Source organism: Carcharodon carcharias, chromosome 17 (assembly GCF_017639515.1).
Source record: "Carcharodon carcharias isolate sCarCar2 chromosome 17, sCarCar2.pri, whole genome shotgun sequence".
Classification (NCBI taxonomy): domain Eukaryota; kingdom Metazoa; phylum Chordata; class Chondrichthyes; order Lamniformes; family Lamnidae; genus Carcharodon; species Carcharodon carcharias.
The window spans coordinates 31,753,207-31,780,742 of NC_054483.1; the positions used below are offsets into that span (position 1 = coordinate 31,753,207).

The following is a 27,536-nucleotide window of genomic DNA, read 5'->3' on the forward strand; positions in this document are numbered from 1 at the left end:
GTACAGGGCTTTGGTGAGGCCTCACCTGGAACACTCTGCATAGTTTTGGTCTACATATTTAAAGAAGGATCTACTTGCCTTGGAGGCAGTACAGTGAAGATTCACTAGATTGGTTCCTGGAATGAGAGGATTGACCTCTGATCAAAGGCTGAGTAAATTGTAAAACAAAAACAGAGTTACCTGGAAAAACTCAGCAGGTCTGGCAGCATCGGCGGAGAAGAAAAGAGTTGACGTTTCGAGTCCTCATGACCCTTCAACAGAACAGGTTCTGTTGAAGGGTCATGAGGACTCAAAACGTCAACTCTTTTCTTCTCCGCCGATGCTGCCAGACCTGCTGAGTTTTTCCAGGTAATTCTGTTTTTGTTTTGGATTTCCAGCATCCGCAGTTTTTTGTTTTTATCGCTGAGTAAATTGTGTCTACATTCTCTGAGATTGAAACATAGAAGTTTCTGAAGGGGTTTGCCAGGGTAGACACTGAAAGGTTGCTTCCACTGGCTGGGGTTCTAGAACACAGAGACACAGCCTTATGATAAGGGGCTGATCATTTCGGGCTGAGATGAGAAGAAATGTATTCACTCAAAAGGTTGTGAATCTTAGCAATTCCCTAGCCTGAGGTTTGTGGATGCTGCATTGTTGAATATATATAAAGCTGAGATTGTCAGATTTTTGGTCTGTCAGGGAATCAAGGGACATGGGAGTGGGTAGGAAAGTGAAGTTGAAGCTGAAGATCAGCCATGATTGTATTGAATAGCAGCTCAGGCTTGATGGGCCACCTGGTCTATTCCTATTTCATATTTTCTAATAATGAAAAGTTATAACATTGATGGGTCTTGGTACATAGATTATTAAAATGTCATGAACTGGTATTGAAAATAATCAGAAAGGCTAATGGAATTCTGGACTTTATGTCAAGAGGAATAGAATGCATGTGAGTAGAAGTCATGCTTGATCACACAAAGCCTGGTGAAACCACATTTGGAGCACCGTGAACATCCTTGGAAGGATATGTTAGCCTTGGAGGGACTGCGACAAAGATTCCACCAAATGATTCCAAGGTTTAAACTTTGAGAAAGGTTACAACAAGTTGGTTTGTATTTCCTGGAATTTAGAAGGTTGAGGGACGATATGACCAATGTTTTAAGATATTGAGGAGAACATATAGGGTCAACGGAGAGAAACTGTTTCACTGGCTGGGGAATCCAGGACTGAGGGCAGAGGTTTCAGGAGGGAACTGAAGAAACACTTCTACAAACAAAGTGTGTTAGAAGTTTGGAACCCTCTTCCACCAATGGTTAGATCAATTGTTACTTTTCAGTCTGAGATATATATTTTGTTAGCAAAAGTTGTGAAAGGATATGAGACAATGGCAGATATAGGTGTAAATACAAGCAAAATATGCTGGAGATCTGAAATAAAAACAAAGTGCTGGCAAAACTCAGCAGCTCTGGCAGCATCTGTGGAGAGAAAAAAAGAGTTAACGTTTCAAGTGCACTATAATTCTTCAACAGACTTTTAATATGACCCTGTATGAATCGTTCCAAAGAAGTCAGATTGGAGTGGAAACATTGACTCTGTTTCTCCTGCTACAAATGCTGCCAGACCTGCTGCGTTTGTCCAGCACTTTCTGCAGACATATAGAGGAAGGTCACCGATCACCTATGTCTTCTGGGACAGTAGAATAGGCTTAAGGATCTGAATGGCCTACTCTTGTTCCTATGCTCCGATTTGAGATACTAAATAGAGGCTGCCTTGGGTGGATGTCAAAATTTTCGTGGCAACTGTGGCACTGTTCAAAACGGAGGAGTGCTCGCTGGTATCTGTAGCATCATCACATTGCTGTTTGTGAGATCTTCCCGTGAGCAAATTGGCTGCTTTGATTGCTACAGTGATTCCACATTTAAAATCATGTCCTGGTTGTAAAATGCTTTGCGGCGTCCTGAGGTTGTGCAAGGCGCTACATAAATGCAAGTTGTTCCTTTGAGTCTGCATCACAGCGCCCAGAAAGGCCACTGAACAGGGGATTGGAGAACTGCTGCTCCCGGGAGGTGGGAGCAGGGGATGGGCTTGTTTTGGACCCCAGTGTCATTATTTAAACGCAGTACACGATGTCCATCACAGCCCAGTGGCATCCTGCATCTCAGCGCTGGAAAAAAAACTGTTGCTGCACATTGATTTTGCTTTAATTACCTGCGAGCGAAATCCCTTTAGAGCCCAGAGTCTGGGCTGCTTTTCTAACCTATCACAGCACATTGCGGAGTTGCACTCAGACGGAGGCTAGGGACTGCAGTATATTGCAATGAGAATGAAATCCATGCAGGAGAAAAATCTCGGCAGCAGCTGAAGGAACTTTCCACTGGCTGCGATCAGCATGAACTGGAGGAGAGGTAGGTCATAAAAAACAGCTCTCGACAGAAATAAGCCAGGCTGCTGCTTTCTGCTGACACTTGCCGTCGCTTTGTGTGTGTGTGTGTATGTGTGAGAGAGAGAGACTGGAGATTGCTTCGCGAAGATGGGCTGAGGCCTTTCGGACCAGTCGCCTCCTCCCTGCATCTGAATAGACGTCAGCTCTTGGCAGTTCTACAACTGGAAATCCAAAGAAAAAAAGCCACAGCAGTATCTTCCCTCCCGCCATGAGTGCCAGAGGCTGAGACAGCCGGGCAATTAAATCAACAGATCTGTCCAAACAAGACGGTGAGAATCGCAGCTGTTGCTCTGAGTGACTTCAGGTAAGGGCCAAGCTTCAGTACATGGACACTCTGCGCTTGGCAGCTTCTGAATGTAGTGGTCGTCGACCAGTGGCTGTTTCCTATTCATTGAATGATTTCTTCTCTGGCCGGTGACTGCATGTGGATCTTGTTTAGCGCTCTGCATGCCTCTGATTTGTCAGGTCCTGGCGATGAGGACAAGGAAGAAAAGTGTGTATGCTAATGAGAGAAATTAAACAGCGCACTCTCATCTTTTGAGCAGTTTAAAAAGCCCAGGGCTTGCCTGTGTGTGATTTTGTTTTGGTTTCTTGCAGTGATTCTGATGATTTTTTTTCCCCTGTAAACTTTACCACAGAAAGAACAGATTGTGAAACTCAGGTGTAGCAGGAACAAATCTCGGCTTTGTGCACAAGGTAGTTGAGAATTTGGAGGTGTTTTGTGCAGATGATGATTTGAGTGATTTAATAGCATCACAGAATCTTACAGCACAGAAGGTAGTCACTGTGGGCCCATGGCTTTGCTGGCTCTTTGAAAGAGTGATACCGTGAATTCAGTTTCACCTGCTGTTTTCCAATAGCCCTGAGCACCTACAGAACTGTTCAAGCGAGTCAGCCTATGGCTGATTGAAGTGCTTAAAATGATCAGGGGTTTCAGTTGGAACGACAGAGAAAAAACTATTTAGTGAAGGTTGGTGAGAAAGATTTTTTTTCACACAGCAAATTGTTGCATGGAACTCACTGCCTGAAAAGGTTACGGTAGTAGATACAATCGTCACTTTCAAATGGGCATGGGATAAATACTTGAAGAAAAAAAGCTTGCATTTACATACACCTGTCATGAGCACAGATCACTTTTAAATGCTTTACAGTCAATGAAGTACGTTTTGAAGTGTAGTCGCTACTGTAAGGTAGGAAATAAGACAGTCAAACTGTGCACAGCAAACTTCCACAAACAGTAATGTAATTTATGAACCTGATATAATGAGATAATCTGTTTTCACAACGTTGATTGAGGGATAAATATTAGGCAGAATATGCTGTATAGTTCCCCTGCTTCTTCCCTGAAGGGGAATAAATTGCAGGGCAATGGGGAAAAGAGCAGGGGAATGGGAATTATTGGATAATTAAGAAGCTGTCACAGGTTCAGTGGGCTGAATGACCTTTTTCTGTCCTCTATGTTTCTCTGATTTTAGAAAATAGCTCCCTGGTGGGAAAAGAGCAGAAGAAGGAGGCATCATCTTTAAAATACAGGTATGTCATTCAGGAATGAAATTGCAAAGAACTTTAAAATCTAAAGAGACTCTTGTCTCCAACAAATCGTGGATGCTGGTGGTCAACTGAAATTTTCGAGACTAAGACTGATAGATTATTATTGGATAATTGTATCAAGGGATGTTGAGAAACGGTGGGTAAACAAAGTTTAGCAACCAATCCTATGTCATCTGATTGAATGGGAGAACAGGTTCGAGGGACTGGCTGGTCCCTTCTTGTTCCTACAAAGCTGGCTCAAGGTATTGAACTTCTGTCCCCGTGTAACTGCCTGAAAGGCCGTGCCCACCTCTGTGACACCCTTTGATCATACTGCCAGTTGAGAACTCTGGATTGCTCTAATTCTGTCACTTTGTCTCACTATTAGCAGCTGAGCCTCAGTCTTCAGCCATCTAGTTGGTAGCTAGTGGACTTTCTTCGCATAACATGTCCACCTTCCTACCTCTCTGCCTCCTTTTAAGATCCTCCTTAAAACCAACTGTTCGATCAAATTTTTGGTTGTCTATTATAAGAATTCTGATGAAAGGTCACAGACCTGCTATGTTATGCTATGTTATGTTTTTAGTCGTTTGGTGGTACAAAACTTGAGTATTGCTGGAAAAAGTAGACATTTTTGTCGAAGCTTTTCATCTTGCACTCATCAGGACAATTTACAAGAATACCAGATGTAAAGGGAACAACAATTTATACCATATGAGAAGAGGGTGCTTCTGATTGGTAGAGGCATTGCCATGGAGAATGCAGCAGTTGATAATGATTGATAGTTAACTGCCAAGCATTGTATGACATTTAAGCCAGGCAGCTTGACTCTGACTGGTCAAAGCATTGCCCTGAGGAATGAACCAGTGAATGGCTGTCACTTATTTTGTTTAGCTGAAACAGGCGCAATGTGTGGACATGTTCTTTCTGTCTGAAAAGAGCAAGGTCCCGTGTATTAATAAGTGTATCTTCCAGTAGACACAATGAGCCACACTGTGAGCACGACTGACAAACTTAAGTTGGTTGTCAGCGTAATTCTTAGCACACTGAGGATTATTTAGCAAATGTTGTCCAATCGTGGAATCACCTCTAATGTTGGGACACTGTGTTTTTAGTTTTGCAAGCATGGGCTGGTTAGGTATGGCTCGTACCTTGCCCATTGTGAACAGCGAAAGGGACGTGCTGTTGATACTATCTGCAGTCTTTGGGGCGTACAGCCTACATACCTAGCATCACACTGCTCTGAAATTCATAAACCACATTACTCATTTGTGTGAAAGGCAGAATGTATTTTTGGCTTGACAGCAGCATCGTTAGTGATGAACACCACTCGTGTTGCTACTGCATTGTAGCAGCATGATACAGCTAGCTTCACCTGTGGCTCAAATTTTTGAGATAGCTATCTTGCCCTTCCAAGGTAAGCTGAGGTGTACTGGGCACTTTTCAGGGCTGAAAGTGACGCCTTATGCCCTTTCATGAGTTTCCGTGGTATAGAGCGTAAAATGATCTGATCAGCGTAGCGATTATCCTGCAGGATGCCTTTGATAACGCCTTCTTTCAGCATCAAGTTTGCATGGTGAAATGGATCGGGCCCTGTTTACATGGTTGCTGATATGGCCAATCTTATACAGCATAGAACTGTAAGAATCCCAATGCGTATATTGACCAGCGAAGGTTGACTTGCGGTAGACCATGGTAGAGAATCCCCTGGCAGATTTCTCAACTAGCACATCAAGGAAAGTGAATTAATTTGACTGCTCCATTTCAAAGGTGAATTTGAGTGCAGGATGGAGCCCATTAAGACATGTCAGGAAATTATGACATGCAGCTGCAGTTTTAGATATAGCAAAATATAGCCAGCTCTGTCTTTTTTTCACTCCTAAGATGCTGCCTGACCTGAGTATTTCCAGCATTTTCTGACTATATGTCACATTTTCAGTATCTGCTTAATTTTGCTTTTGCTCTAATAGTTCCTTGGCTTCTGTGACAATGTCTTAAGCCTATGTCAAATGCTATGACCTCTTTTGTAAGCTGAAGAGGCTATATAAATGCAAGTGTTTATTGTTGGGGTTAAATCATATTTTATAAGATGGAGAGAGAGACTGTGAATCAGCATCAGTTCAGTATTGGTTGCTTTGTGGGTGGCTGTTGATTCAAATAGTAGCCATTTCCACTTTTTCTTTGTATAAGTCTGCTAAGGAGAATTCCTCAAACAGCCATTACATCGGATACGATGAGTACAAGATGCACTGCAGGAATTCACCAAGGCTCCTTCAACAACACCTTCCAATCCCATGACCACTACCATCTAGAAGGACAAGGGCAGCAGACACATGGGGAACACCACCACCTGGAAGTTCCCCTCCAAGTCACTCACCATCCTGACTTGGAAATATATCGTCGTTCCTTCACTGTCGCTGGGTCAAAATCCTGGAACCCCCTTCCTAACAGCACCGTTGGTGTACATATATCACATGGACTGCAGGAGTTCAAGAAGGCAGCTCACATGAAGGGCAACTAGGGATGTGCAATAAATGTTGGCCCAGCCAGTGAAGTCCTCATCCCATGAATGAATAAAAAAAGATATACAGCTCAGAAACAAGCCTTAAAGCCCAACCAGTCAATGTCAGCTTTTATGCTCCCATTGAACCTCCTCCCATATTTCATCTTCTAAATCTATCATTCTAATCCTTTATACCCCTCTCCCTCACATGCTTGTCTAATTTTCCCTTAAATGCAACTGTACTATTTGCTACAACCACTCATTGTAGTTGCAAGCTCCACATTCTCACCATTCTTGGGAGAAAGAAGTTTCTCCTTGCTGATTGGTTTTCTCAGTGGCTACCTTACCTTGATAGCTTCCAGTTCTGCTCTTCCCTACTCTTTGCATCCATTATGTCAAAACCTTTGGTAATTTTGAACACCTCTGTTAGGTCACCCCTTAATATTTTTTCAAGAGAAAATAGACCCAGCAATTTCTTGCATTTCTGGTCTTATCCTTGTAAATATTTTCTGTACCCTCTCCTGTGCCTCTATATCCATTTCACAATATGGCAAGCAGAATTGCATGCAGTGCTCTAAGAAGAACAGTAAAAACTGCAGATGCTGGAAATCTGAAACACAAACAGGAAATGCTGAACACTTAGCAGGTCTGGTTGCATCCGTGGAGAGGAAAGTAGAGTTTACCTTTCAGGTCGATGATCAGGTTCTGATGAAAGGTCATCAACCTGAAGCATTTACTCTATTTCTCTCTCCACCGACGCTGCCTGAGCTTCTGAGTATTTGAAGCAATCTCTGTTTTTATTTGAATTTTACCTCTGTATTCTTAGTGTGATCTAATCAAGGTTCGATATAGGTTTAGCATTATTTGCTTACTATTCAATTTTATCTCTTTAAAAATAAAGCCTAGTGTCTGGTTTTATTTTTCTTAAGGCCTCACTCACCTGTGATGTAACTTTAGTGATTATTATATTTGCACTCCGAAATCCCATTGTTCCTCTCCCCCATCTAGACTGACATCTTCATGTACAGACACTTCCCTATTCTTCCTACCAAATTCTACTTCCTCACACTTAACTTTGTTAAACTTAATTTGCCAATTATTTACTCACTCTTCATGTGTATTCACGCCCTCCCGTAATTGTGGAAGTCCTTCTCAATATTAACCATCTCCCCAATTGATGGTGTCACATGTAGGTCAGACCGGGATGGCAGATTTCTGATCCTAAAGGACATTAGTGAACCAGATGAGCTTTTATAACAATTAACAATCACTATTACTGAGACTAGTTTTCAATTTCAGATTTTATTAATTGAATTTAAATTCTATCAGCTGTCATGGGGATCTGACCTCATGTCCCCAGGATTACTAGTTCAGTGACATGACCTTGATGCCACTGTCTCCCCTATTATGGGGCACCTTATCGAAGGCCTTTTGAAAGTCATATCTGCTGCAATACCATTGTTTATTCTCTTTGTTCCCTATTCAAAAGGTTCAGTAAGGTTGGTTAAGCAATGTTTTTATTTTTGACATTCATGCTGTCTATTCATTGTTATATTTTTCTTTTCTAGTGTTCTTTCCTTTAGTAGAGTTTTCATTCTTTTTCCCACCACTGATCAGCGTATAATTTCCTGGGCATGTTCTATCCCCTTCTTAAATATAGGATTTGTGTTAGCTATCCACTAATCCTCTGACAGAACACTTTTTTCTAATGAATTATTAAACATGTATTGTAATCCTTCCACTATCTCTTCCCCAGATTATTTTAAAATGCATTGATGCACTGCATCCAGTCAAGGGGTTTTATCCTATTTGAGTTTTGTTATTTTAAAAAGAAACTTTTATGAAATGTGGGCATCACTGACAAGGCCAGCATTTTTTTCACATCCTGAATTGCCCTTGAGAAGGTGGCGGTGAGCTGCATTCTTGAACCACTGCAGTCCATCTGGTGCGGGAGCTCCTTCAATGTTGTTCTGGAGGGAGTTCTAAGATTTTAAACCAGCAACAGTGAAGGAATTGCGACACATTTCCAAGTCAGGATGGTGAGTGTCTTGGAGGAGAACTTGCAGGTGGTAGTGTTCCCATGTGTCTGCTGCCCTTCTCCTTCTAGATGGTAATGGTCATGGGTTTGGAAGGTGCTGTCTAAGAAGGCTTGGTGAGTTTTTTTTATTTGTTCATGGGATGTAGGCTTTGCTGGCCGGGCCAGCATTTATTGCCCATCCCTAGTTGCCCTTGAGGTGGTGGTGAGCTGCCTTCTTGAACCGCTGCAATCCATGTAGTGTAGGTACACCCACAGTGCTGTTAGGAAATGAGTTCCAGGATTTTGACCTGCAGTTCCTGCAGTGCATCTTGAAGGTGGGACATATTACTGTCACTGTGCGTCAGTGGTAGAGTGAGTGAATATTTAAGTTGGTGGATGGCTTCCGATCAAGTGGGCTTCTTTGTCCTGGATGGTGTCTAGTTTCTTGAATGAAGTTGGGGCAGCACTCATCCAGGCAAGTGGAGAGGATTTAATCACACTTCAGACTTGTGCCTTGCAGATGGTGGACAGGTTTTAGGGAGTCCAGAGGTGAGTTAGTTGCCTCAGAATTCCCAGCCTCTGACCTGCTTTTGTAGCCACAGTATGGCCATGGGGTGGGTGCATTTCAGTTTCTGGCCAATTGTAACTTTTGATAGTGGATGATTCAGCAATGGTAATGCAATTGAAAGTCAAGGAAACATGGTTAGATGCTCTCTGATTGGCAATGACCATTACCTAGCAATTGTGTGGTGTGAATGTTACTTGCCACTTATCACCCAAAGCTTGAACGTTGTCCAGATCTTGCTGCATTTGGACATGGACTGCTTCAGTATCTGAGGAGTTGTGAATGGTACTGAACATTGTGCAATCATCAGCAAACACCCCCACTTCTGATCTAATGAAGGTCATTGATGAAGCAGCTGAAGATGGTTAGGCCTAGGAAACTAATTGAGGAAATTCTGCAGTGATGCGCTGGAACTGAAATGACTGACCTCCAACAACCATGAGCATCTTCCTTTGTGTTAGGTATGACTCCAACCAGTGGAGAGTTTTCCCCCTGATTCCCATTGATACCCTCCCTGATGCCACTCTGCCACATGCTGCTTTGATGTCAAGGGCAGTCACTCTCATATGAACATAAGTACATAAGAATAGGAAAAGGAGTAGGCCATTTGGCCCCTCAAGCCTGCTTCACCATTCAGTAAGATCATGGCTGATCTTCTTGTGTTTCGATTTCCACATTCCCATCTAACTCTGATAACCTTTGATTCCCTTGCCTAACAAGAATCTATCTACCTCTGCCTTAAAAATATTCTGAGGCAGAGAATTCCAAAGTCGCACAACCCTCTGAGAGAATAAAATTCTCCTCATCTCTGTCCTAAAGGGGCGACCCCTAATTTTAAAACAGTGCTCCTTAGTTCTGGATTCACCCACAAGAGAAAATATCCTTTCGATGCCCACCTTGTCAAGGCCATTCAGGATCTTGTATAATTCAATTAAATCAACCCTCACTCTTCTAAACTCCAGTGAAAACAAGCTCAGTCTGTCCAGCCTTCCCTGATAAGACAACCCACTCATTCTAGGTATCAACTTAGTAAACCTCCTCTGAACCGCCTCCAATGCATTTACATTCTTCCTTAAATAGGGAGACCAAAACTGCCCACAGAATTCGAGGTACAGCCTCACCAATGGCCTGTATAACTGAAGCATAACATCCCTACTTTTATGTTCAATCCCTCTCATAATAAAGGATAACATTCCATTAGCCTTAATTACTTGCTGTAATTACTTACTCTCATCTCACCTCTGGAGTTTAGCTTTTTTGTGCATGTTTGGACCAAGGCTGTAATGAGGTCAGGAGCTGAGCGGCCCTAGCGGAACCCAAACTGAGCGTCAGTGAGCAGGTTATTTGTGAGTAAGTGCTGCTCGATAGCATTGTCAAGGATCCCTTCCATTACTTTGCTGATGCTAAGTCCATAGCAAGTTCAAAGCAAGGTGCTGAAAAATATATGTACCTTTGGTCATCCTTTTGGCTGATTTGGATGTGGACTCTGGCCTCAGACTTGCGCGTACCCAGATAGCTAAGGCACAGTTTTACAAAGCCCATCTGAAGTGCATGTCATGTTGGCAATGAAAGGGTCCACAGGAAGAGCTTGATAAGTTGTGACCACAGTTCATCAGGTTAGGAATTCCCAACCCATTCGACCAATGATATCCAGCATTATTGGTAATAGTGAGTCAATTGTCTTTGAATCCTGGGGCACGACCTGTCCTGTGTATCAGACTGATGTAGAACTACACAAAAGTCACTGAGAATAGAAGCAAAATGAGAACAAACAACAGGTTCTCGAGCTCTCAAGATATCCAGAAGGATCTTACAGCAAGTTATTTATTTTAGAAGGCTCATTTCTGCTTGCTTTTGTTATTAACAATACAAGACAGTTAATTTGTGCATTGCAGCTTTCCACAGCAAATGGCGAGTTACTTTTTCTTTTTGTGATGTTGATTAAGCAACAAATGTTAACCAGGACATTGAGGAGAACTTACATGCACTGATTCAAAATAGTGCTTATGGGCTCTTCAGCATTCATGTAAACAGGCAGACGAGGCATCGGTTTAATGTCTCATTACAAGATGGATCCTTTGATAGTGCAGTACTGTCTCAGGTAATCCTGGATTTTGTGGAGTTGGGCTGAAACACTTAACTTTCTGACTCAGGTGTTACGGACAATAGGAGGGGGTTTAATTTAAACAGTCCTGATTTCTCCGGTCTCCACCCGTCCGTAAACAGAATTGTTTGGATTTCCCCCTATTTTACATGGTGGCGTATTTCCCAACCCGTGATCCAACTTCTATTAATAACCCCACAGCAAAGTCAAGCTAGTGTAAAGTGAGAGGGGTAGTTTATTCTCACAGTCAAACACGAGAGGAGGGGTGCAATGTAGCCTCCTTTTTCACTCATACAATAAAAAAGGAGGGATAGAGAAGGAAAGATTTACGGGCAAAGATCACAGAATAAAGAATTATTGTTTCACCTGAGTCTAGAAAGCAATGGTGTACTCTTTCACAGAGGTTGGCAGGTTGAAGATGGATGCTGGATAATTCACTTTTCCAGTAGAGATGACTTTAAGTTGGAATAAGCATGTAGAGATGAATTAGTCTTGTAGGCATTGGTACAGAAGTTCAGGAGTTGTAGTAGAAACAGTGTTGATCGGTGCCAGGCATTCAGTTGGACTGAGCCCTTGTTCTGAGCTGCTGCTTGCCAGATGGAGGATGTCAGACTGATTAGCAGTACAGTGTTACAGGTTCCTCCAGCTAGGGAGTCATGTCACAGTCTTCCATCTGTCCACTTTGGCTTTGACAAAGGATGTATATTCCTTTGACTGGATACTTGAGATTGTAAATATTTCAACCATTAAGAATTTGAAAGGGGGTTGTAGGGTCCTTTGTCCTAGCAGGCTAGTAGTCTCTATTGGCCAGGCCTGACTTAGGAAATGTAAATAGCCTTTGTATAATTCCTTTTTGAATTTGATCTAATATATGAGAATTTTGAGACATGGTGTGTGGTGACTGTACAGTGTTTGGGAGGAATAATTGACTCTCGACTTAAGATTCTCAAAGCTGACCACCACTGACCTCATGTCATGGGGCTGACACATCTAATTGATAGAGATTGATCACTGCCATTGGCCAACAACTCCCATTATCTTTGTTGAATTGAATCATAGAATCCCAGCATTCTCGGTCACTATGCGAAAGAGGATTCTCCTAATCCCCCCTCTCCCTCTTGTTCTTTCACTGGTTTTCTCAAATCTGTGTCCACTGGTTAATGGCTCTTCTGGCAGTGGAACCAGTTCTCTTTATTTAGTCTATTAAATCTCCTCATGATTTTGAACACCTTTATCTAGTTTAGAAGAGTAAAATGCACCTTGACTGAAACATATAAGATCCTGAGAGTATTGACATGGTGAATGTGAAGAGAATGTTTCCTCATGTGGGAGAATCTGAAACTAGGGGGTCACTGTTTAAAATAAGGGGTCACCCATTGAAGACAGAGATGAGGAGAATATTTTCTCTGAGGGTCGTGAGTCTTTGGAACTCTCTTCTCCGAAGGATGGTGGCAGTAGAGTCTTAATTTTTTTAAGGCAGATGTAGTTAAATTCTGGATAAGCAAGGGGGTAAAGGGTTATCAAGGGTAGGCGGGAATGTGGATTTGAGGTTCCAGTCATATCAGCCATGATCTTATTAAATGGTGGAGCAGGCTCGAGGGGGGGCCAGGTCACCTAATCCTGCTTTTACATCGTATAATTCATGTATAAAAAAATCAAATTTCCTCTTATCTTTTTCTGCTGTAAGGAGAACAGTGCCAGTTTCTGCAGTGTTTCCTTGTCTCTGAAGTCTCTCATTCCTCTGACCCTTCCAGTGAACCTGTTCTGGACCCTCTTTAATACCTTATGTTAGAATCATATATCTCAGGGTTAAGATTAGGGTTAGGGTGAGGTTTTCTTTTACGAAATGGAAGAATTTGGCATGATCTGGACATGTGGATACTAACCTGGGATTTTTATAAGGTCGTATGCTCACCTTGAAACTGTCAACAAGCAAGCCTTTTCCAAGAAATCACCTGACCTACATGGTATTTGAGAGGGAGTTGTTTGTTGGTGCAAAGCACTTCAATTACTGAAGCTGGGAGACAAAAAGGCAATCACATGGGAGAGAAGAAAAACTTAAGTTGTGAACCTGCTTGTTTTGAAGGCAGTCTTGTTAGAGAACAAGCTGAGAAATGAAGGCTACCTTGACTGGTTCCCTCTCTCTACCTTGCTTTAAAATTGTCTGTGGCTATCAACCTGTAGCCACAGAACCCTCAGCTGAGTGCAACTAGCCTGCACTTGGACCTGCAAAGCTGAGCCAAGCTGGCGAGACCTTCCAGGCATCCACTGGGACCAACAGCCCATCTGCACACAAGAGAACTCCAGGTCGATAGTGTCAAGATCGTGTAGACTTTATCCTTTTTAATGCCCATCCTCCAAAGCCCATCTCTGCAGAGAGAGTCCATCTGTTATCTGTTTGTGTGTCTGTCTACATTTGTGCTGGGGAAAAGATAGATTAATCATTCTGAGTATTTGAAAGAAGCCTGGTCTCTTTTCTTCGGGGCTATAGAGGTATGGATACACAATTGGCCATTTCGGTGAGAAAATTAAACATTTAAATTAATATTAAGGCCTGCAGAGTACTGGAGTTTGATAATTTGTGCACTCCTCCAATCCCGGTCATAACACTTACTAAAGTCCACTGCCTAGAATTGAACACAGCAATCTACCTGAGGCCTGACCAGAGATTGAGATGAATTTTGGATTTTTTCTATTGGGCAATTCACTTTCTTAAACATCAGTCTTCGATCTTTGGTCCCAGCTCTCAGTTCCAATTGGGAGCTGTCAGTGGTTGATGTTGACTTTTGCCGCTTAACGGGAGAGAGAGCTAGTGTCACTTTTGATGCTCTCCTGCTCTCAGGTGACTGAACGAGCCACCCTTCTGGCTTTCGCCACTCTGCAGCCTGGAGGATGGCAGCTGGCTGAGACAGTGGTAGTGGACAGAGGAGATGGTGGATGTGCCGAGGCGGGGGAGGACTATGTCCGTGAAGTGCTTATGCCTTGAGCTCGGCCACATGAAACAATGGGAAATTGGTCATTTGGGTCCTGGGTTTACACTGGCGAGCTAGCAGCTCTTCTTAGAGAAAGAAGAGTGAAAGCAAGCAACTACGGCCAGTCAACCAGTTAGTCAGGAGAGTAATGGAATGTCTTGTTAACAAAGCCTTACCAATACACATTGAAAATCATAGTGTGATCAGACAGAGTCAACTTATTTTTTTATGAAAGAAAAATCATTTTTGACAAAGTATGAGAGTGTTTTGAGGATGTAACTTCTAGTTTGGATAAAAGCGAACCAGTAGATGCAGTATACTTGGATTTCCAAAAGACATTCGCAAAGGTGCCACACAGAAGGCTAAAATGCAAGATAAGAGCTCATGGATTTGGGAGTGATACATTATCATGGGCAGTGTATTGATTAACAGACGGGAAGCATAGCGTGGTGATAAACGGAGCACTTTCAGGTTGGCAAGCTGTAACTAGTAGAGTGCTGCAAGGATCAGCGCTGGTACCTCAGCTATTTAAAATCTATATTAATGACTTAGACAGAGAGTGTACCTAAGTTTGCTGATGTTACAAAGCTAGGTGGGAATGCAATCTGTGAGGAGGACATGAAGAGGCTGCAAAGAGATATATACTGGTGAACTGAGCAGGTAGCAAGATGGCAGATTCATTATAATGTGGGGAAATGTGAGGTTCTTCACTTTTGTCATAAGAATTATTACAATCTCAGCTCATGTTACGATTGGACAAGTCAGATCCCGGAGTGAAACCTGGCTTGATAGATCGTAACTTTTCTTTTAGAAACCGTGGAGGTAAGTTACTGAACAAATTCACAAGAGTCTGCTGATGAACTTTTAACATGAAGAATAAAACATTTATTAAACAAGAAAAGTGAACTGTATTACACCAGGCAAAAAGATAGCAAAGATCTCAATACAAATACAAGAAAACAGCAAGACTTCAGGACAGAGAGATTAAAACAGCGAAACTTTGGGACAGAGGTTAAAACAGTGAGACTTCGGGACAGAGATTAAAACAGCGAGACTTCGGGACAGAGATTAAAACAGTGAGACTTTGGGACAGAGAGATTAAAACAGCAAGACTTCGGGACAGAGAGATTAAAACAGCGAGACTTCGGGACAGAGGTTAAAACAATGAGACTTCGGGACAGAGATTTAAACAGCGAGATTTCGGGACAGAGAGATTATTCGTGACAGAGAGGTTAAAACAGCGAGACTTCAGGACAGAGAGGTTAAAACAGTGAGACTTTGGGACAGAGAAATTCAAACAGTGAGACCTCAGGACAGAGAAGTTAAAACAGCGAGACTTCAGCACAGAGAGGTTTAAACAGTGAGACTTTGGGACAGAGAAATTCAAACAGTGAGACCTCAGGACAGAGAAGTTAAAACAGCGAGACTTCAGCACAGAGAGGTTTAAACAGTGAGACTTTGGGGCAGAGAGGTTAAAAAAGCGTGACTCAAGTAGGAGTAAGGGTAAAATAAAAGCAAAGGCTGATATTCTATTTTGTTGAGATACGTCTGGAGAGCTCAGGCCTGTGATTTGAACATCCTACACTGTATGGGAGATCCTAGACGCTCCTCGCAGTCTGGATGACCATGTGTGCAGGAGGTGCCTATGATTAAGACCATAAGACATAGGAGCAGAAATTAGACCGTTCGGCCCATCGAGTCTGCTCCGCCATCAATCATGGCTGATAAGTTTCTCAACCTCATTTTCCCGCCTTCTCCCCGTAAACTTTGATCCCCTTACCAATCAAGAACCTAACTATCTCTGTCTTAAATGCACTCAATGACCTGGCCTCCACAGCCTTCTGTGGCAATGAATTCCATAGATTCACCATTCTCTGGCTAAAGAAGTTTCTCCTCATCTCTGTTCTAAAAGGTCTTCCCTTTACTCTGAGGCTGTGCCCTCGGGTCCTAGTCTCTCCTACTAATGGAAACACCTTCCCCACGTCCACTCTATCCAGGCCTTTCAGTATTCTGTAAGTTTCAATCAGATCCCCCCTCATCCTTCTAAACTCCATCGAGTATAGACCCAGAGTCCTCAAACGTTCCTCATATGTTAAGCCTTTCATTCCTGGGATCGTTCTCGTGAACCTCCTCTGGACCCTCCCCAGGGCCAGAACATTTTTTTTTGATTGGAGCAACTCGAGCTCTGGGTTTTGGTGCTTGAGCAGCTGCTGGGGGCACCACGGTCATTCACGAGGCTCAGAGGTTCGCGGATAGCACATTTCAGCACGTGGTCACCCCACAGCTTAAGGAAGTGCAAGCAGAGAGGGAATGGGTGACCGCCAGACAGAAGAAGGGGCCCAGGCAGGTAGTGAGGGAATCCCCCCAGTGCATCTCACACGCAAACCGCTTTTCGGCCTTGGAAAACAGTGAGAGTGACGGTTCCTCTGTGGTGGCCAACCAGAGCCAAGGCCATGGCACTGTGGGGGGTCCAGCTGCTCGGGGAGGGAGGAAGAAGTGTGGAAGGGCAACAGTGGTAGAGGATTTGTTAATAAGGGGAGTAGGCAGATGCTTCTGTGGCCATAAATATGATTCCAGGATAGTGTGTTGCCTCCCGGGTGCCAGGGTCAAGGATGTTACGGAACAGCTGCAGGACATTGTGAAGGGGGAGGGTGGACAGCCAGAGGTCGTGGTCCATGTTGGACCAATGACATAGGAAGAAAGAGAAATGAGGTCCTGTAAGCAGACTTTAGGGAGCTAAGTAGGAAATTGAAAAGCAGGACTTCAAAGATAATCTCCGAATTACTCCTGGTGTCACGCAATAGTAAGTATAGGAACAGAAGGATAGAGCAGATGAATGCATGGCTGGAGAGATGGTGCAGGAGGGAGGGCTTTAAACTCCTGGGGCATTGGGTCCATTTCTGGGGGAGGTGGGACAGGTTACATCTGAACAGGAAAGGGACTAACATCCTTGCAGGGAGGTTTGCTAATGCTGTTGGGGCGGGTTTAAATCAAATTGGCAGGGGCATGGGATCCTGAAAGGTAGTTCAGAGGGGAGAGAAGCTGAGATGGAATTAGAAGTTAAAACACTAGTAAGTGAGTCTGGAAGGCAGAGGAAACATAGGCTCGATGAGAAAGAAGTGAGTTTAGCAAGGCTAAATGGAATATATTTTAATGTAAGGAACCTAAGGAGTAAGACAAATGAGCTGAGGGCGCAGATAGACATGTGGGAGTATGAAATCATAGCTATGACCGAGACTTGGCTAAAAGAAGGGCAAGGTTGGCAGCTCAAATTCCTGGTTATAAGGTATTCAGACGAGATAGAGAGGGGGATAGAAGAGGAGTGGGGTGGTCACAATATTGATCAAGGAATCAATTATAGCAGTGAGGAAGGATGGTATCTTGGAAGGATCATCAAATGAAGCCATAGGGTGGAAGTAAAAAACAAAAGGGGAAAACACACTGTTGGGTGTGGAATATAGATCCCCAAACAGTCAGGGAGAGATAGAGGATCAAATATGTAATCAAATTTCAGAGAAGTGTAGGAATAATAAAGCAGTAATGATAGGGGATTTTAACTACCCGAATATTAACTTGGATAGCTTTAGTGTGTAAGGTAGGGAGGGAGCAAAATTCTTAAGTTGCATCCAGGAGAACCTCTTCAACCAGTACATAGAAAGCCCAACAAGGGAGGGGGCAGTTCTGGATCTAATATTTGGAAATGAGCCCAGGCAGGTGGGAGGCTTATCGGTAGGGGAGTATTATGGAGATAGTGACCATAACTCAGTTGGAAATAGGATAGTTTTGGAAAAGGATAAGGTTGGGCCGGGAATAAAAGTTCTAAACTGGGGAAAGGCTAATTTTACTAGGATGAGATACAATTTGACCCAAGTGGACTGGGAGCAGCTACTTGCAGATAAAACTGTGTCAGAGCAGTGGGAGGCATTCAAGGAGGAAATAGCGAGAGCAAATATGTTCCTGGAAAGACAAAGGGTGGAGGGGTGACCAAGTCAGGAGAACCCTGGATGTCAAGGGACATAAAGGTTAGAATGCTCAATTATGCAAACTCCCTAGAGGAGTATAAAATGTGCAGGGGGTAACTTAGGAAAGCTAAGAGAATGCATGAGAAAGCCAATAAAGGAAAACCCAAAGGGGTTAATTAAATATATAAAGAGCAAGAGAATAACTAGGAAAAGAGTAGGGCCAATTAAGGACCATAGAGGTAACCTGTGTGTGGTCCGGAAGACATGGGCACAGTCCTCAATGAATACTTCACATCAGCCTTCACACTGGAAAAGGACGACACAGGTATAGACATCAGGGTGGAGGACTGTGAAATATTAGAGGAAATTAACACAGAGAGAGAGGAGGTACCAGCGGGTTTAGCAGCCTTAAAAGTGAATAAATCTGCAGGCCCGGATGAGATGTATCCCAGGCTGCTGAGGGAGGCAAGGGAAGAGATGTTAGGGCCCTGGCAGTAATTTTCAAATCCTCTCTGGCCACAGGTGAGGTACCAGAGGACTGGAGGACTGCTAATGTTGTCCCAATATTAAAAAAGGGAGGAAGGGATAGACCAGGAAATTACAGGCCAGTCAGTCTAACTTTGGCGGTGGGGAAGTTAATGGAAAGAATTCTGAGGGACAGAATATAACTGCACTTGGAGAGACATGGATTAACCAGCATGGATTTGTTAAGTGAATGTTGTGTTTAACAAATTTGATCAAATTTTTTGATGAGGTAATCAGGAGTGTTGATGAGGGTAATACATTTGATGTGGATGGTATCTTGGAAGGATCATCAAATGAGGCCACAGGGTGCAAGGCTTTTGATAAGGTCCCTCATGGCAGACTGGTCAAGAAAGTAAGGGGCCAGGAGATCCAAAGCAAAATGGCACATTGGATCCAAAATTGGCTGAGAGGCAGGAAGCAGAGTGTGATGGTAGAGGGATGTTTCTGTGACTGGAAGTCTGTTTCCAATGGGGTTCTGCAGGGCTCGGTGCTGGGGCCCTTACTGTTTGTGGTGGACTGAAATGTAGGGGGTATGATTAAGAAGTTTGCGGATGACACGAAAATTGATAGGGTGGTAAATAGTGAGTAGGATAGCCATAAACTGCAGGAGGATATCAATGGACTGGTCAGGCGGGCAGAGTAGTGGCAAATGGAATTCAACCTGGAAAGGTGTGAGGTAATACGCTTGGGGAGGGCCAACAAGGCAAGGGATTACACTATGAATGGTAGAACCCTGGAACGTACTGAAGATCAAAGGGACCTTGGTGTGCATATACACAGAAACCTGAAGGTAGCAGGGCAGGTAGATAAAGTGGTTAAGAAGGCATATGTGTTACTTGCATTTATTAGCTGAGGCATAGAGTACAAGAGCAGGGAGTTTATACTGGAACTGTATAAAACGCTGGTTAGGCCACAACTGGAGTATTGTGTGCAGTTGTGGTCACCACATTATAGGAAGGATTGCACTGGAAACGGTGCAGAGGAGTTTTACCCAGATACTGCCTGGGCTGGAGGGTCTGAGCTACGAGGAAAGATTGGATAGGCTGGGGTTGTTTTCCTTGGAGCAGCAAAGGTTGAGAACGGTCCTGATAGAGATGTATAAGATTATGAGGGACATAGATAGGGTGAATAGGAAAGCACTTTTTCCATTAGTAGAGGGCTGAATAACCAGAGGGCATAGATTTAAGATAAGAGGTAGAAGGCTAAGAGGGGAGTTGAAGAGAAAGTTTTCCACCCAGAGGGTGGTGGGAGTCTGGAACTCACTGCTTGAAAGGGTGGTTGAGTCAGAAACCCTCGTAACATTTAAGAAATATTTAGATATTCACTTGCGTTGCCATAGCCTCCAGGGCTATGGGTCAAACGCCGGCAAATGGGATTAGTGTAGTCAGATCTTTGATGACTGGCGTGGACATGATGGGCAGAATGGCCTCCTTCTGTGCTGTAAACGTCTATGAGTCTATAAAATAATTCAAATATTAATTATTCCTCCAGCACAGCTGTATCTGTACAAACACATACAAATTTGGAAAGAGAGAACAATCTACCATGTCTATCTTATACTCTCATATTAAGGGTAAGTATGTGGTAGATGTGAACCAACTCGCGAACTGTGGTCAGTTCAACTCCAAAGTAAATGACAGATGCGACCAAAGCTCACCCATACGCTGAGCCAATCAATTTCACAGAGATTCTGTCTTTCTCGCAAGGGTTTCTAATCTCCGCATTTGAAGATTTCACCTTTGAATTCTCTTCAAACGTCGCCTCCACTTAGACAGCTTCAACAAGGATCCACCTTCAGGGTTTCAATCTCGCCTTCCAAGATTCCTTTCCCTTGGATCTCCGAGTAGACTCACGTTTCACCTTGCAAGCACATTTTCAGATCCTCGCTGTGGCAAGCAGAACAACATTGCTCCAAAAGGTACCTTTTGGTAACACTGAGTCACCAACCTTCAGCTGCCCTCTCAGATCTGCAGGCCTTCTGTCAAGCCCACTTTGCTTCAAGTCTACTCTCCGCAGCTCTTTCTTTAGCTTGTAGCATTTTTCTCTGCTTCTCTTGTTTATCTTGACTCCAAGGTATTTATGGCTCATTCCCTGTCTTTATCCGTGCCTGGGACTTTCTCTGGGACCTCCTTCTGTCCCACTCCCTTCTTTTTGGTTTGGGACCTTCACCCTGTCCCCTGCTCCCTGAGACACCTTCTCTTGAATGGCACTCCTCCTGTTCAGGTCACCTGACTTCCAGTTTTGTGCTATTTTGCTTTTTTTCTTCTTCTTCTGTGCATGTGTGTCGAGCTGGTTCCCAGCCTAAAGATGGTGAAATCAGCGAACTGCACATATGTGCCCATTCTCCTGCTGGCACAGGCGCACAAGTCCCGAGGCCCACAGGGAGCTGTAGTTCCTGAACACCGAGCTCCTGATTTAGCTAAGTATTTTTGGGTTTCCTAACAAAATGGAAAAGCAGAATATATTTTCAATATATTTGTCCCTGCTACAGTTGTACAGAGCTTTTTGGTCAGACCACATCTGGAGTACTATGCTCAGTTTTGGTCTCCATATTTAAGGAAGGATATTCTTGCATTGAAGAAGCTCCATGAGAGGTCACCTCATGGAAGCATAAAAGATTATGAAGGGGCTTGGCAGGCTTGACACTGAGAGATTTTTTCCTCTGGCTGGGGATCCAAGAGCACAGTATCAGAATAGGGTCTGATCATTTATTCTAAGATGAGGAGGAATTTCTATACTTTAAGTGTTGTGAGTCTTTGGAATTCTCTACCCCAGAGAGTTGCGGATGCTCCAACATTGAATATACTTGAGGCTGAGTAAGACAGATTTTTGATCTCTCAGGGAATCAAGAGATGCTGGGAGTGGGCGGGAAAGTGGAGTTGAAGCTCAAGGCTGGCCATTATTGTAATGAATGGCAGAGCTGGCTCAACGTGGCTGTATGGTGTCCTATTTCTTATGTTCTTAGGTCTGGCTGCCCGAAGATCGACTTCTGGGAAAGTGTGAGTCTGCTCATGTTCGGGGCTCATGAAATCGCCTAAGGTGAGCCATCCCATTGTTAATCTTCACCACTCCCCTACCCCACCCCCTACTGTTAAGCTGAAATTTCCAATATGTGAAATCTGCCACAGGGTGTCCAGATCAAGTGGAGACTTGAGCTGACAAGGATGGTTGGACAAGGTTTTCATCAAGTCCTTGCGCAACTTTCAACTTCAGCAACTTAGGTGTCCTTTGTTAAGGAAGCAGTAATGGGGCATTTGGAAAGTCAAAATGCAATCCATCAGAGTGGTAGATTTAAATCAGAGATGAGGAGGAATACTTTTCTCAAAAGGACGTGAATCTGTGGAATTCACTACCTCAGAGTGCAGTGGATGCCGGGACGCTGAATAAGTTTAAGGAAGAGATAGACAGATTTTTAATTAGTAATGGGTTGAAAGGTTATGAGGAGAGGGCAGGAAATTGGAGTTGAGGCCGAAATGAGATCAGCCATGATTGTAATGAATGGCGGGACAGGCTTGAGGGGCTGAATTGCCTACCCCTGCTCCTAGCTCTTATGTATGCATGAAGCAAACGGCTAATGCCATATGAAAGCATAATTTATAAAGTTTTAACACATCACAGTTCCAATTTATAGGCTTCAACATAACTGTAATGCATTGTTTTTTCTGCTTTCCCAACTCATTGAAAATATTCAGCAGTTGCTGCTGAGCAACTTGTGGACTGCATTTGTGTTCTTGACCTTAGATTCCTATAATGAACCTAATAGTTTTGATGAGGAACCAACAGTTTTAACCCAACCCCATTAGCATTAATGCATTGGGACAGGCCAGTTGCACGAGTTGTAGAAGGGCTTTATAAACACACTCTACAGTGTAATTCAATGCCACTTTCCTGCATTATTTTTATATCTGCGTTGTTATTTCCTGTGTTCAGTAATCACTGGGGATAGTGCGCTGCGATATCACTGGGGATAGTGCGCTGCGATATCACCGGGGATAGTGTGCTGCGATATCACCGGGGATAGTGCGCTGCGATATCACCGGGGATAGTGCGCTGCGATATCACTGGGGATAGTGCGCTGCGATATCACTGGGGATAGTGCGCTGCGATATCACTGGGGATAGTGCGCTGTGATATCACCGGGGATAGTGCGCTGCGATATCACCGGGGATAGTGCGCTGCGATATCACCGGGGATAGTGCGCTGCGATATCACCGGGGATAGTGCGCTGCGATATCACCGGGGATAGTGTGCTGCGATATCACTAGGGATAGTGCGCTGTAATATCAAGCCTCACTGTTTCTCAAGCCGTGACAAATGTGAGAAGTTTGAGTGAACCACCAGATTGCCCCAAATCTACCCAATTGTTTAATTTAGGCTAATAGAATATAAGCACCAGGTTTGTAAACTTAATAAGTAAATAACTGTTTATTGAACAGATTTTGTCTTTAACTAGTGGCAAAAGAAATAAGTATAAACTGCCAACTTCTAACTCAATAAATTAAACTCTACCCCTTCTTAAACCTCTATACACAAACACTTCCACACATATACGTAAGACACACAAGACATGGATTTTAAGGATGAGGTAAAACAGTTCAATAACACCAATCCAGGATACAGGATTAGACGGATTGATTTTGATTGATGTCTTCCAAATTCCTTGCAGTTTGTTGTTGATGACAGTTCTAGCACTTTCAGTCTGTGGTTGACTGGTTGAAAAACTTGCTTTTCAATGTCTCTACTGGTGATTTTCCCCCTTTTCCTCTTGACAGGGGTTTTCAGAGAATGAAGGTTACAGAGATGCAAGAGATAGCCAGCTAGCCATTAAGGCGGAATTGCTGGAAATCTTACAAACACAGGTGAGAGAGGTTTCAGATGTTCCCTCTTTGCAGGCTAGGAGCTGTTTTGCCTGCACTGTTACCACATAAAACCCTGGTCACCTAGTCAGGAGCCAATTAAAATGCTGTTGTCAGGCAGTTCCCCTTAGTCCAGAACGCCTGTTCTCTTATGGCACCCTATGTTTCAGGATAGCAACATTGTAGATATTCCTAATCCTGCTCCAGTAAAATGTTTTTTTTAAAGCCGCTGCCCAAGAAAAGTAAACAATAGGTTCTTCACAATAATTAGACCTGTCTACCGGTGGTAGTGGTTAAAATATAGTGTGACAGGTTAAGGGAGGAAATGTCCATTAAAAACAAGAACGGATGAATTTGTAATAGGAAAAGTTGATTGTAGGTGCACAAAGAGGCTAGACTTTTAATATAAAGGAAGACTTTTATTCATACAATGCCTTTCACGATCGCGTAACATTATAAAATGTGTTCTTGGCGATGTGGTTTTTTTTGCAGTGCAGTCATTGTTGGAATGTAATGTGGCAGCTAATACAATGTGTGTGAATCATGAAATATGCAGTTGCAGATGTGTAAGTTCTGAATTGACTTGCATTCTTTATTTTCCATGCAGGGGAACCAGATGGTGTGCAGAAAGCCAAGGGAATACTGAGCGCTTCTACCCAGTTCAAATCACGATGGAGAAAGATCATGAGATGGGTTGAAGGAGATACCATCTTTGTCCGACTAAAGCTCGCTCAGAACTTGAATCTTGGGTAATAGTGAGGCAAAGACTGGCCAGTCCGCTAAAGAATGGATCCGAACTTCACCCGTTCCATGAAATTTCATCCCGCCTCCTGGCCCAACATTTCACTGCTGGCAGAGCAGTTCCAGTTCTGCTCCGAGTCAGTGAGTAGCACCACCTTCCTCATCGTGGCGTACAGTGCAGTGATGGCAGTAGGTGTGATCGGCAACATGTGTCTGGTTCTGGTCATCATCAGGCAGAAGGAGATGCGCAACGTGACCAACATTCTGATTGCCAATCTGTCGTGTTCTGACATCCTCATCTCCACCATATGCCTACCGGTGACAGTGATCTACACCATGATGGACCGTTGGATTCTTGGGGCTGCACTTTGCAAGTTGACCCCATTTGTTCAGTGCATGTCTGTCACAGTGTCCATTCTGTCCTTGGTCCTGATTGCTTTGGAGAGACACCAACTAATCATCAACCCAACTGGCTGGAAGCCAACGGTGGGACATGCATACTTGGCAGTAGCTGTCAGTTGGCTGGTGGGATGCTTCATCTCCTTGCCCTTTGTGTCCTTCAACATTTTGACCAGTGAGCCCTACGCAAATGTCTCCTTTCTCCTGGACATGTTCGAGGACCACGCAGCTTGTATTGAGCGCTGGTCTTCAGAGCGACTGAAGCTGGCCTACACCACCTGCCTCTTGATCTTCCAGTATGGTTTGCCACTACTCCTGATGCTGACCTGCTACTTCCGTATCTTTCTGCGACTCCGAAGGCGCCGGGAGATGGTGGACCGGGCAAGAGATGGCAACCACAGGGTCAGCCACAGTCGGAAGATCAATGTCATGTTGGCATCCATCGTCGCTGCCTTTGGCCTTTGCTGGCTGCCGCTCACCGTCTTCAACACAGTCTTTGATTGGAACCATGAGGCCATCTCCATCTGTCACCACAACCTGATTTTCTCCCTCTGTCACCTGACAGCTATGCTGTCCACTTGCGTCAACCCCGTCATCTATGGCTTCCTCAACAGCAATTTCCAGAAGGAAGTGAAGGCCATGCTGTACAGGTGTCGCTGTGGTGGGGCCTCAGACAGTTATGAGAGTTTCCCTCTTTCCACGGTCAACACCGAGCTGTCAAAAGCTTCTGTGCGCCATTAATAATGTCTAACCTCAGCTGCGTTGTGCCTTTGAGGATCATCTGACACTTGTCTCTCTTGCTGTTTCTACCCCCCAATTCTCCCCTCATGCCTGATTTTGCTATTGATATTTATGTAGATCTGTGTTAATGTGGTATATCTCTTAATGGCTGCCTGATGCAGTCATGGATTACCTTGGTCGATAGCCAATGTCTTGAAAATCTGCGTCTCCCGAAATGCACCTTCATAGTGAGGCAGAAGTGAGGGAGGGTAGTGAGATACAGTGCAGTTGACCTGAGCCTAATGTGACATTGACAATGAGTTTGGTTCCCATTTGTGTTACCACGGTTGTGGACTCGTGGCTGGCTTGGGGCTGAGGTTGCTCTGTGGTTTGGGTTGCCTGTGTGGCTTATTTGGGTCCTGGCTATCCAGTCTGCTGATATCTGATGGTCCTCAACAATGATTGCACTACTGAGCCAAAGCAATGCCTCTGCTCGGATTGAAGATGCGGGTGGGAGGGGTGGGGGCCTTAGGGGTCATGTTCCTGGCATCTCATGACGATGCCAAAATAATGCCTGAAGCATCTTTGCAGGCAGAGCAGATCTTCAGGTTGGGTAATGCTCAGTTTCAGGGTGAGAATGCAGGATTTGGACAATGGATGTAGTATTTATGAATAGAACCTTGCACCGTTTTCCGATTGTTAGTAATTGTTTTGGATTATTTCACAAAACTGCCACGTAAATGAATTGGATGCACTTTGCAACATTGGAGTTGCTTCTTGCAAGTAGCATTTTATCAGCAAATGGAACATTTCATTGAGCTTGATTGGCCTAGTTTCTTGCTCTTCGGCTTGCCAGTTTCATTTAAATAAGCACACTTGGGGTTCAGTTGATTTCCAAGCCTATTTCTTTGTCACTGACCATGCAAGGGAGTCTTCTCCTGTCATGTGGGCTGAAACGTGGACCAGGGGAACTGAGGGAAGAGGGTTTTAAATCCATGCTCCATGGTAATGTGTGCAGGCGCTGCACAGTCAGAGAAGCCTGGCAGCAAGACTCAATTACTCACTGCCTATGTAACTGAGCCACAAGGGGAACTCTGAACATATAAATTAAAAAATTGGATAACTGTAAAAGAACAAATAGCATCCAAAGGCTGGCTCTAAAAGTAGCCTGAGGACAAGACAAAGCTACTGAGGGCTGGGGAAACTGAAAAAGGAATTCTGTATTTTTATTATGTATTTGCATAAAAATGCATGAGATTGTTTAATATAGACTCTGATGTTGTGCTTCCATATTCTTCTGCCAAACTTTAGGGGCCATAAATCTTCAGCAGAGAAGCAGGGGTTAGGGAGGAGGGGGCAGGATCTGGCACCAGCAATCTGAGGTCTTTTGCTTCTGCAGGTCAGTGAATAAGGCTGGGAGAATAATGTTTTGTGGGGACACACTCCTCAGCTGTAAATCTACCCATGTCGATATACTGCCCATGATATAAACTGCCCTGATTTTGTTTCTGCTAAATTGAATGTAAAAGAGAATGGGCGGGGGTGTCAATTTGTAAGGGTGGGTTTATCCCCATGGGCCAGCCTCATCTGAACTTCTTCACTCTCTGTTCCAGTCGCTTTGTAAATATTTCAAATTGCTTTCTGTTTTACCTCCAGAAAAATGATGTTTTGATGTATCTCATTGAATGTATTGTTGGGGGCGAGATATTACCATCAACTTCCCTAATAAAATTTATAAGATTGGGTCATTTTAATTGTTTTGTTATTCACCATTTTAAGACTTCTCTCATTTCTTCAAGGACTGTTGCACTTCAGCAGAGAAAATATTTCAAGTATTTATGCATCAGATTTTTCGAGCCTTTTGTTTTCGTTCAGGTGAAGGATATCATTGTAAGGAAACATTATTTTCTTTGCACTTTTTCATGTCCTCTGTCAGCATAAAAACCTCTGAGGACAGGCACAGCATGAGTGACATACAAAGTAAAGTTCCCTCTACATCATCAGGGGCTGTCCCTTGATTTGAGGATGATGTCTATTCAGGATTGTGAGTTCCTGCCATGGGTCTAATATGACTGAACAGGATGATTCTACAGCTGCAGATCTTAGGGCATCCTATGAGGTAGTAGGACCTGGAGTGGAGGATTTGCTTCTTTTTCTTTGCTTCCTCCACACTATCCCACCAAAGGGAGGAGAGTGCTCTACGTGGGAACAAACAACCAA

At 43.7% G+C, this 27,536-nt stretch overlaps 1 protein-coding gene across 5 annotated transcripts; it reads left to right on the forward strand.

The window, feature by feature from the left end:
- The first annotated feature begins 2,112 nt into the window (after positions 1 to 2,112).
- Positions 2,113 to 27,055, forward strand: npy8br (neuropeptide Y receptor Y8b). Of its 5 annotated transcripts, none has more exons than XM_041209066.1 (4): positions 2,113 to 2,384; positions 3,898 to 3,955; positions 21,566 to 21,639; positions 24,064 to 27,055. In XM_041209066.1, exon 4 carries the CDS (start codon positions 24,243 to 24,245, stop codon positions 25,335 to 25,337), a length of 1,095 nt encoding a protein of 364 aa, XP_041065000.1. In that variant the 5' UTR covers positions 2,113 to 2,384; positions 3,898 to 3,955; positions 21,566 to 21,639; positions 24,064 to 24,242; the 3' UTR covers positions 25,338 to 27,055. The 5 variants fall into 5 exon arrangements, with proteins under 5 accessions (XP_041065000.1, XP_041065001.1, XP_041065004.1 ...); XM_041209067.1 differs by lacking the exon at positions 21,566 to 21,639 and adding an exon at positions 23,373 to 23,459; XM_041209068.1 differs by lacking the exon at positions 2,113 to 2,384 and adding an exon at positions 2,520 to 2,726.
- Positions 27,056 to 27,536: the final 481 nt, after the last annotated feature.